This window comes from Mustela nigripes, chromosome 11, assembly GCF_022355385.1.
Source record: "Mustela nigripes isolate SB6536 chromosome 11, MUSNIG.SB6536, whole genome shotgun sequence".
Taxonomy (NCBI): Eukaryota; Metazoa; Chordata; class Mammalia; order Carnivora; family Mustelidae; genus Mustela; species Mustela nigripes.
This window is the reverse complement of record NC_081567.1, coordinates 23,278,895-23,290,475: the sequence shown is the minus strand read 5'-3', so window position 1 is coordinate 23,290,475 and position 11,581 is coordinate 23,278,895. Positions and strand designations below refer to the sequence as shown.

General features: G+C 44.4%; 1 protein-coding gene and 1 long non-coding RNA gene across 2 annotated transcripts in view; one reads left to right on the top strand and one right to left on the bottom strand.

Annotated features, from left to right (window-relative positions):
• DNAH3 (dynein axonemal heavy chain 3) overlaps positions 1–8,644 on the bottom strand; it is a 173,739-nt gene extending 165,095 nt beyond the window's left edge. The window contains exons 1-3 of the mRNA XM_059415167.1: positions 8,300–8,644; positions 3,185–3,289; positions 2,413–2,641 (exon numbers count right to left, since the gene is read on the bottom strand). Coding sequence (XP_059271150.1) covers positions 2,413–2,641; positions 3,185–3,289; positions 8,300–8,329 — 364 coding nt within the window. The 5' untranslated portion in view covers positions 8,330–8,644. The remainder of the gene's footprint in view (positions 1–2,412; positions 2,642–3,184; positions 3,290–8,299) is intronic.
• Positions 8,645–8,803: 159 nt separating this feature from the next.
• Positions 8,804–10,117, top strand: LOC132027198 (uncharacterized). The gene is made up of 2 exons (XR_009407086.1): positions 8,804–9,022; positions 9,838–10,117. It is a non-coding gene; the product is annotated as an uncharacterized LOC132027198 (long non-coding RNA).
• The last annotated feature ends 1,464 nt before the right edge of the window (positions 10,118–11,581 follow it).

Sequence of the window (11,581 nt, the reverse complement as noted above, 5' to 3'; positions counted from 1 at the left end):
ACAATGGAATACTATGCAGCCATCAAAAGAAATGAAATCTTGCCATTTGTGATGACGTGGATGGAACTAGAGGGTATCATGCTTAGCAAAATAAGTCAAGCAGAGAAAGACAACTATCATACGCTCTCCCTGATATGAGGAAGTGGAGATGCAACATGGGGGGTTAAGGAGGTAGGAGAAGAATAAATGAAACAAGATGGGATTGGGAGGGAGACAAACCATAAGTGACTCTTAATCTCACAAAACAAACTGAGGGTTGCTGGGGGTAGGGGGGTTAGGAGTTATGGACATTGGGGAGGGTATGTGCTATGGTGAGTGCTGTGAAGTGTGTAAACCTGGCGATTCACAGACCTGTGCCCCTGGGGATAAAAATATATTATATGTTTATAAAAAATAAAAAATAAAAAAATCAGATTAAGAAGGCATTGTCAAAAGGGTACACATTGATTACAATTATAAGTGAAAACAAGCAAAACTAATCTATGGTGACAAAACCCAGAAAGTGGTTATGTTGGCCAGGGATGGTATTGGGTAGGAGAGAGAACTCATTGGCAGTGAGTACAAGAGAACTTTCTCTAGTGAAGGAAATGCCCCGTATCCTGTTTGGGTGGTGGCTATATGGTATAAACAATTGCCAATACTCACTGAACTGAACATGTAAGATCTATGCATCTTATTATATGTGAATCACACTTCAATAAAAACAATGGGGGGGATCATGTAGCAAGAATGGAAAAAAACCTTTCAACACAAGTCAGCGAACTAAAATCACAGAAAAAAACCTGATTCTAAGAAAGATAGCTAATAAACTAAAAAATCAAGGGATAGATTCACAAAGTGAAAATAATACAGCATTATAAACATTGCTCCAAAAAAAGTGTTTAAGATCCTCCCAGGAATTGAAAAAGCTATGCCCATAAGAATAAAATGAGAGGGGCTCCTGGGTTGCTCAGTGGTTAAAGCCTCTGCCTTCGGATCAGGTCATGATCCCAGGGTCCTGGGATCGAGCCTCGCATCAGGCTCTCTGCTCGGCAGGGAGCCTGCCTCCTCCTCTTTTCTCTCTCTCTCTCTCTCCCTGCCTCTCTGCCTACTTGTGATCTGTCTATCAAATAAATAAAAATCTTAAAAAAAAAGAATAAAATAAGAAATTGGGAGGGGTGACACCCATTGAGTAGAACCAATTAGAAAATCTGAAAATGTAAAGATATTGTCATGAAAATTTAAAAAAAAAAAAGGACATTCATTAGACATGATAAACTCAAGTCTCAACAGAGTTGAAGAGCAAATAACTGAATTAGAAGATACATGTCGGGGCGCCTGGGTGGCTCAGTCCTTAAGCATCTGTCTTCTGCTCAGGTCATGATCCCAGAGTCCTGGGATCAAGCCACACATCAGCCTCCTTGCTCTGTGGGAAGCCTGCTTCTCCTTCTCCCACTAACCCTGCTTGTGTTCCTTTCTCGTTGTGTCTCTCTCTGTTAAATAAATAAATAAAATCTTAATAAAAATTAAAAAAAGATACATCTGAGGAACTCACCGAGACACTGAAGAGAAAAAAAAGAAAAATATGAAAATAAGTTTGAGACAGAGGGCAGATGAAGAGTTTCCAACATACATGCAGTAAGAATTACTGATGAATAAGTAGATTAAATGGTACCTAGTAGTATTAAATAAATTAATAAATTACTATGGTAAGTAGTTTCCAAGATGGCCCTCAAGGATTCCCCACCTCCTGGTATCAAGCGTATGTGGGCTAGACCTACAGGCTCACTTCTAATAAACAGCATACAGCCAAAGTGATACGATATCATTTCTAAAATTAATAAGTTCCCAAAAGACTATGGTTTCTGTCTTTTTGTCTCCCTTCTCTCTCTTGTTCTCTGCCTTGGTCCTTCTGAGGGAAGCCAGAAGCCATGTTGTGAGCTGCCCTCATAGAAAGGCTCACGTGGAGGAAACTGATGTCCATGGCCAACAGCCAACAAAAACCTGTGGACCTGAGTGAGCATGGAAGAAGATCCTTCCCTGGGTGCCTTTAGATGACCGTGGTTCTGGCTGATACCTTGACTGCACGCTTGTGAGAGACTCTGGCCCAGAACCATTTAGTTAAGCCATGCCCAGATTCTTACCTCATAGAAACTGTGGGATAATAAATACTGGTTGTTTTAAACCGTTAAGTCTTCGGGGTACTTTGTTATGCAGCAATCAATAACACAAGTGTTTGGTGTGTGGTAGATGTAAGGGACATGGCATATGGTAAATGTAATCTTAGCTGTTACAATCATTCTCATTTCACTGACTGAGAGTCTGTGAGGTTATCCAAGATTAGCTGCAGCAAGCAAAGGAGAGAGAAGTAGAACCCAGGACTAAAAATCCCACCCAACACCCCATTCTGAGCTGGTATGGCCACATTGATACAAATACCTAATGGCAGCCCCTGAACATTCTTTTCCCTAGGGACATTGATGGTGACCGGCTGGTAAACCTTCAGCAGGTCCTTCAACTTCAGGTCCTGGGCCGTCAAAGAATAGTTGTTGGCAATGGAGTCGCTGGGTCCGCGGTAGTGGTGCTGCTCTTTGAAGGGTGCAGCCAGGGTCCACGATGTGCGTTGCATCAAGGGGGGATAAAAGCTGTGTGACATGACGGTCTACAAGGGAAGATATACAGAGTATGATGCGGGGAAGGACACCGCTTGGAGAAGCTTAAGCTTCACTCACATGGAAACTCAGGGAGACACGCGCGCGTGCCTTATGCTGTTTCTACCTTTTACAAACTCAGGCAAATGTTTCCTGGATGGTCACCAATTATGCTTCTCTGTCTACTGTGAGCATGATTTCTGATGTCAAGGACAACAGCTGGCTTTCAATAAACCGTGTATCTGTGAGTCAGGTAATTTATTTCTATTGTCTTTATTCTTTACAGACATGGCTATAAGGTAGAAATAATGGAAGATGCAGACGTTTGGAAAGGTTCAACAGCACAGAGAAGGGAGAAGGCTGGATCTTAACTCACCTTTGTGCTACGGGATAGCTTTCCCCCCCACACACACACCTGGAGTCTTTTCTGGTAGCAGAGGTGACCAAAGAGCCAATGACCCCACTTGTCAAATCTGACTGCTTATCCCTCACTCCACTCCCGTACCCCACCACTGCCCAGTAACAGCAGAAGACCAGTAGCCAGATGAACATACCTGATAGAGTTCAGACGGTTCCTCTCCAGTAGAAGCAGGCAGAGGGGGCAGCTCTGGCTGCATCTGGGAGTGGCTCATATGATGTATCGAGTCACTCTTGGTGATCTGTGGGAAAGGGGAACAAAGCCACTCTTTAGGAATTAGGAAAGATTTCCAAACCTCTAGGTTGGGCATGGAGTAAAGAGATCCCCAAGATGGGGCACCTGGGTGTCTCAGTGGGTTGAGCCTCTGCCTTCAGCTCAGGTCATGATTCCAGGGTCCTAGAATCGGGCCCCGCATCAGGTTCTCTGCTCAGCGGGGGGCCTGCTTCACCCCCTCCCCTCTCTCTGCCTGCCTGTCTGCCTACTTGTGATCTCTGTCAAATAAATCAATAAAATCTTAAAAAAAAAGAGAGATCCCCAAGAAAGGGGTTAGAGAGAGTTTTGTCCACTAAACACCCTTCTCACCCCCATCCATCCATCCATCCATCCATGGTGTAGGTTTCATTTTTAAATTAGCAACCTGTCTCTCCTCCAGTGTCTTTTCCTTGTGCACCTCACTATAAGCAAATTAACATACATTTTTCCCCAGGAAGACCCCAAGTTACCCTATTTTGGGTCGTGATTCAAGGGGCTAGCTTTAAAAAAATGGACTCTAGCATTTTACAAATACACAATTCCAAAGAGAAATATGCTTATGCAGGGGCATTGTACTTTCTGTGAGTGTAACATATACATGAGTAACCCTCTGTGCTGCCTATAAAAAGAAAAAAATATCACTTAAATGGTATGGGTATCTGAGTCCACCAATCCCTTCAGTGAATGTGCACTTAGGGGTGACCCTCAGGTAGGGGTGAACTTGTGGCTCCCATGGCCACTCTCAGTTCCCAAGCACCTCTCCTGAGCAGAGCTAAAAGCGAATGCAATGTTGAGCGATTCTGTGTGTGTTTCTGTCCTAGGACCCAGCCCCTACATGCAGGACCACTACTTATGTGGGGCTGCGATGGAGAAAGTGCAATGTGTCCCAACATAGAGGAAAACTGCAGGGCTGGGCTTAATTTAGAGGTGTTTCTACATGGCTCTTTAAAGATGGTTTAAGGGATGTTCAAGGACACTTTTGACTCTCCATGATTTTTCACCTTAGGCAATGACTTTGGACTGAACTCTGTAAGATGAGACATTACTGGATTGATTTGATTTACTTGAGTCAGCAAATTATGTCATGCAGGGTAACTGACAGGGGGTAGCAGATAGGGGATATATGAAGCAGATGTCAGCCACCCTCATACCCTAACCAACTGCTCACTGATGACTCAACCTCAGAAAATATTAGCAATAATAACAACACTCTCATTATTCTGAAGTATTTCCTTCTAGGCCACATAGAACCCAATGAGTTTTTTTATACCCCTGTTCAACCTGAAAAAAACTAAAGCTCAGAGAATATAGGTAACACATCCTAGCCACACAGAGGTGCTTTTAAATACACATGACTCCATCCCAACATTGGAAATGGCAAGTATCACTAACAGGACAAGTTATTTTAGGAAGGTGTTAAAATGAAACAAAAACATGCAAACCCATAAATACAGATAGGGAGCAAGCCTGAGATCTTTAAAAACATACAACAGGCCCACTGGTCTGATGGCCTAATCCAGTTATTCTCAAAAATGGTGGCACACCAGACTCCCCAACAGAACTTCATTAAAAATCAGGGTGCATGGGATTCAATTTAAACAAGATGAGTTTGAGACCTACAGACCTTGTTTGTAGCTTAGAGAGTTCATTTTGTTGATTTAAATAACTACATCTCTCTCTCTCTGCTCTTGACCTCAATTTCGAGGACCTAAGAATTGATCGATGATCTCCAAGATGATTTTCTCTACTGAAATCAGTATCAGAGGGTGCCTGGTAGCTCAATGTGTTGAGTATTGGACTCTTGGTTTGGGCTCAGGTCATAATTTCATGGGTGGGGAGATTGAACCTTGTGTCGGGCTCTGTGCTCAGTGGGGGTTGACTTGAAGAGTCTCTCCCTCTGCCACTCCCCCCACCCATTCATGTGCATGCCTGTTTGTGTACGTTCTCTCTTGCAAATAAAATGAATCTTAAAAAAAAATTAATATCAGGGACGCCTGGGTAGCTCAGTTGGTTAAGCGGCTGCCTTCAGCAGAGGTCATGATCCTAGCATCCTGGGATCTAGTCCCACATCCGGCGCCTTGCTCAGCAGGGAGTCTGCTTCTCCCTCTGCCTCTGTCTGCCACTCTGTCTGCCTGTGCTCACTCGCTCTGACAAATAAATAAATAAAGTCTTAAAAAAAATTAATGTCAGATCTGCACCAATCAGTTGAACAAAATGAGAAAACTCTGACATCAGCCTGAAAGGAAACTGGTCATGCACAGTGGGTACCGCACCATCTGGGGCAGATTCTGACAACACACTTCTAGCACCATGAAGTTGTTTATGATTTCCTTCAGGACCCCAGATGTACAACATATACCGATTGGTAAGTTACAGCTGCCTGTTTTTTGTCTTTGCAAGCAAGGTTTTGTGGTCCGTGGAAATCTTTCCCCTTAGCCTAGCTTTTAAATCTGTTTCAAATAAGATGTCTTCATTAAACGAGCAACAAGCAAACACTTACTCAGACATCTTGAGTAAGTGACCAGCAACAGTGGTAATGAGTAACTAACCCCCAAACCCTGACCTTTTGCAGTCAGGGAGGATGTTAATATTTTTCAGGAGATGCCTTGGCCTTCACGCTTCTACTCGTCAGTGGGAATAAACCTGACATCAGCCCTGATACCAGTTGGGAAGTTACTCTTCCTATCAAGAAGCAGAACACAGCCCTAAGTGGACATAACTGGCTCTAGTGGACATAACTGGCTCTTCTCCAATTTCAGTCCATGTTACACAATACGCTGATCCCAGCCCCTGGCTACTGTGAAGGACATGTAACACAGGTCTGGCCAATCAGGGCACTCCGTCTTCCTAGACACAGTGATAGCCCAGGGACAGGCATATGACCTAAGCTGGGCTGATCAGAGTCTTTCCTGACACTTTCACAGACCTACTGAGAAAGAGGCACTCTCAACACCCATCTCTGCCTGATGCGGGAATAAAGCTCTCCTTAAAATAAAGCCACCTAGAAGACAGCATTAACAACCAGAAGGCGAAAGATGGACTCCCAGTGACATCAGCTGACTCCGGGATCCAATTTGGACTTCTCAATTACTTGAGCCCAGAGATTCCCTTTTGGGTTGAATTTTATTTGTGCTCCTCCATACTCAGAGTTGGTCACCCAAGGGGCAGACACAGAAGCAGCTGAGTCATCATACAAAGAGACAAACCACTCTTGGGAAAAGAAAGAAAAGCAAAGCATTTCACAAGAAAGCCAACATTAAGAATTTTACAGAACGTAATAGAGCAGAACCTTGGAAGCAGAACCTCTGAAGAACAAATTAAGTTTGAGCTAATTTATAAGCACAGGCTAAGATTTATACACACAGAGCCATAACTACTCTGAGAGCAGAAAACATCTCAGTGCATGGGACAGGAAAACCTATACACACAGCATCAGCAGATCTGGAAATCAATTCCAGAACAGAACAAAGATACTTTTCTTTTAAAGAGTTTTTATTTATTTCTTTGACATACAGATCACAAGTAGGCAGAGAGGCAGGCAGAGAGATAGGGGGAAGCAGGCTCCCCACTGAGCACACAGCCTGATGCGGGGGCGGGGCGGGGGCGGGGGGGGGGGGGGGGCCTCAATCCCAGGACCCTGACCTGAGATCATGACCTGAGCCAAAGGCAGAGGCTTTAACCCACTGAGCCATCCCAAAGATACTTTTTTCTTGATTGACCATACCTGGCCAAGAACTCTCTGTGGCATCTTTAAGGGGAAAGAGACAGTGACTTTTGTAAGAACTACACAGTATGCAAAATAGTTTGTTAAAAATGTTAATGCTTAAGTGTTTTCTCTAGTAAACTGTACGGAGTTTTCATTTTAGGTAGTGGATTCAGCCATTGCCAACAAATCCACCTTCATTTCATTAAGTTCTAATTTAAAATGCTCCTTTGGGCATGTTAGTGTATGGCAACCTAGTGGAGCTTGGCTTTTAAAATCAGGATTCAGACACCTAGATCAGGAGGAACTATTACTTTCAGAGGGCTGATTTCTTTTCTTTTCTTTTTTTTTTTTTTTAAAGATTTTATTTATTTATTTGACAGACAGAGATCACAAGTAGGCAGAGAGGGAGGCAGAAAGAGAGAGGAGAGGAAGCAGGCTCCCTGCGGAGCAGACAGCCCGATGCAGGGCTTGATCCCAGGACCCTGGGATCATGACCTGAGCCGTAGGCAGCGGCTTTAACCCACTGAGCCACCCAGGCGCCCCCAGAGGGCTGATTTCTGACTTCAGATGTCCTTTGCACATTCTTCTGGGGGGCCATTCCCAAATGCTCACCTGCTATAACAGGAGCACTCAATTTTTAGTTAAAAATACAGATTTGGAGGGGCACCTGGGTGGCTCAGTGGGTTAAAGCCTCTGCCTTCGGCTCAGGTCATGATTCCGGGGTCCTGGGATCGAGCCCCACATCGGGCTCTCTGCTCAGCAGGGAGCCTGCTTCCTCCTCTCTCTCTCTCTCTGCCTACCTCTCTGTCTACTTGTGATCTCTGTCTGTCAAATAAAATAAATAAAATCTTAAAAAAATACAGATTTGGGGACCCCACTGCAACCCTTCTGGATCAGAACCTTTGGAAGTGAGGCTAAGTCTCTGTTTGCAAGAGACTATCTAGGATATTCTCATGTACACCCAGTGTTGGGAATTATTGGATGGAAGAGATCATTTAATGGCCTTGGAAGGGAAGGGAAAGGAACAAGAGGTGTCTGTTCCTAAAATTTTCACAGCAAAACCTGAGGATGTTCAAAAGCCTAATTCAGCAAAGAGCGTATTTCAAAGGACACACATAAAAATGTGGCAAACACACTTGCTCAGTCCAGGGGATCGGACATGGCAATTAGTAATTAGTCTATCATCGAAATATCCCCTTCCCGCCCACCCTCCAATTTCCTACATATTGAAAATACAGGTTTAAAAAAAAAAAAGAAGAAGAAGAAGAAATACACCTCAAAATTCACACCTACCTTCGGAGATGAGCAACCCATGTCACTCATATTGTCCACTCTAACTGGATCTATTACAATACGAATAAAGAGCTCTCAGTTTCTTGGGGGACGATCCTCTCCTACCAGTGGCTCTGGAATTCACAATTCCTTATAGCATAATGGGAATGACACAGAAGATGGAACTTTCTAAATGTTCTGAAAGCTCTGTTCACCGGGCTGCCTCTCTGAGGTCACAGACTTCGGGCCCCTGGGGAGCTTCCCTGGTAGAAGAAGAAAGGGAAGCTACAGAATGAAGGGCTCTGCTGGGCTTTTCTACTATGGTTCCTGCACCTCCTGGTCTGCGCAGTCTTCCCTTCCACTGAGCAGCTCCTCTCTTGGAACTTTTCCAGGAACACACCGAGTTCGCTGTAGAAAAACTGAAGTAGGGTTACATATTAATACAGAGAAGAGGGAGGAAAAACCCTACCAAACAATCCCCTGGCAGCCTGGGCTCTTCTCTCTCCTCTTCTTTGGGCTGTTTTAACACTGGAGGTGCTTGCTTACACCCAGGCTCTGGGGCTGGAACCAGGCTTCAGCGTCTGTTGCTAAGGAAGGAGGGGCCTTAGCTGTGCCCAGATACAAGACGGGGCTTGATTCAGCCGGTGTCTTCCTTTGCTGGAGTCCGGCCTGGCTGGGCAGCAGAAATTGCTGATGACAGAAGGAAAGATGGGAGGGTGTTCAGCAATGATCGGGCATGTAGAGGTGAGTGGCAATAAAAGACTGTGGCTTTGGTGAAGTCTAAAGGCAAACAGTGTGGTGGTTAAAGTCTTGGGCTGGGCAGAGCTAGGTTCAGATCCCACCTTTCCCATGAATTAGCTAAGCTGCTTGAGCAAGTTGTTAATCTCTCTGAAGTGTCCTTTTTAAACAGAAAATGGCAACCATGTGAGTACCCACCTCATAGGGTAGGTTTAAAGGTTAAGGAGATGATGTCTGTAAAACAATTCGCACATAGCAGGGGGATGGCCAACTTGCCCCAGTTTGCCTGGGATTTTCTGGGTTTTAACAGTGTAAGTCCTGCATCGTGGGAAGCCCCTCGACCCTAGGCAAAGTGAGATGGTTTGGTCATCTGATACAGAACGCACTCTATAGATGTTGAGGCTAACGTAATCCTTATTATAAATGCAGAAAAACACATACCTTTGCACAGATATGTACTCACAGGTTACAATATTAGGGGCTGCCCAAACATTCAAAGCATGTGTTCCTTGGTCGCATCCAAAGTTCTCTCAAAACCAGTTTAGACTGGGGCGCCTGGGTGGCTTAGTGGTTTAAGCCTCTGCCTTTGGCTCAGGTCGTGATCTCAGGGTCCTGGGATCGAGCCCCACTTTAGGCTCTCTGCTCAGCGGGGAGCCTGCTTCCCCCCTCTCTCTCTGCCTGCCTCTCTGCCTACTTGTGATCTCTCTCTGTCTATCAAGTAAATAAATAAAAATCTTAAAAAAAAAAACCAGTTTAGACTTACTGAGCTCTCTTGGGGTGCCATGCGTGCATATCTATTATTTCATTCAATTTTTCTCCAGACTCCATGTTGTTCCCATTTTGTGTACGAGAAAATCAAAATCGAGCAAGATACAGAACTTTCTCCAGTTGATGCAAGTCCTAAGAAACACCGATCCAAGTCGAAGCCTGTCCTCATGACCCCAGTCCAGTGCTCTTTCCACAAAGGACCTGCCCAGAACACAAACATTTCTGAGATCCTACCCTGAGCCCTGCATAGCACCAAGTACTTCCCTTGCTCCTTTTTCCTACTTCTTCCTCAAAGTTGGGCACTCCATACTTTCAAAATAACCTTGTTCTTGATCATCTCTTGTATTTGTAGTCTCTATCATCAGGCAAATAGGTAGAGGTGGGCTTTTAGGCGAACAGGCTTGGAATGCAGGCGGGGCCCACAGCGACCCCCTCGCTGTATACAGACAGGCCCCTCAGATGACCCAGAATATCCATAGGCTCTAACTAAACAATGGGCTACTTACAACCAGGCACAGTTACCAAAAAGGGGAAAATTCTGTCTGTCCCCACACTTCCCTCACCTTCCCCCTTTAAAAACAGCCCCCAGCCACTGGCTCCTTGCAGACAGCCTCTCCTCTGCGATCCCCAGCCCACCTAGCCCTCCCTTGCAGTGTATTCAATAACCTGCTATCGCCTTTGTTTTGCTTCAGGTGAATTCTTTCAATGTCTGTGCCATCAGCTTCCACCTGATCGTCACCCCATATTTGGGGGCCCCTATCCAATCACACGCCGTAATATATACAGTTTCATGTAGTATTTGGAATAAATGAATTCGTGACAGGGTTTGAAACTTTGGTTTAGACAGAAATGGGGTTATAACCAGGCCTCCTATACAACGGGGCATGAACCCAATGTCCCACCAAAACCAGCAGCTGTAACTCAACAAAGTGAATTAGTAGAAAGGGACTGGTAGGATGCTAATGAGCCTCATGACCCTGTGGGTGAGTAGGAGACATGTCTGCCTCTGAAAGTCCGTGTACTTTAAGTTAACCTGTGTTCAAAATAGAAAAACAATGATTATGGCTTTTAGGTAGTTGAGCGATATGTATCTGCTGGCACCGTGCTAAGTACTTAATGAGCATCATCTTTCCAAATCTACCCAGTAACCCAGAAAATAAATAAAATTATTATCCCAAGTTTTATAGCGGAAGAAACTGAAGCACAGAGAGGTTAAGTAACCAGCCCATAGTCACTCAGCGAGGTTGGTGGCAAAGTTGGGATTTGAACCTGACTATGGAATCTGCTCCCCAGCTTTAACCAAAAACATACATATGGTCTGAAGAAAGGTAGAAAATAAATAAAATAGCTACTAAGGAGAATGAAAATGCCATGCCCCCCCACTCCAAATCTTGCCTACCTCATCTGTACCAGAATTATCTGACTTAACTTTTTATGTAATGATTCCCTAGAGGGATGCAGGCTTCAAGTCCCTCAATCCCTCAACTCCAAGTACACAGGGTTGCTAGATAAAACACTGGATACCCAGTAAAATTAGAATTTCAGGTAAACAACAAATGTTTTTTAGTGTGAGTATTCAATATTTGGGACATACCTACATTTGAAAAGTTATCTTCACTTTGAATTGGGTGTCCTGGATTTTTATTTGCTAAATCTGGCAATTTGGAGAGAAGAAGTCAGCTAGAGTCTGGGTTGTCCCTGTCTCTGTGATATTAACAGATTAGGGTCTCAATGTGTTGCTGGGAAATTTTCATACATTTCTTATTCAGAGCCCAGTGCTCCTTTCAGGTCTTTCCT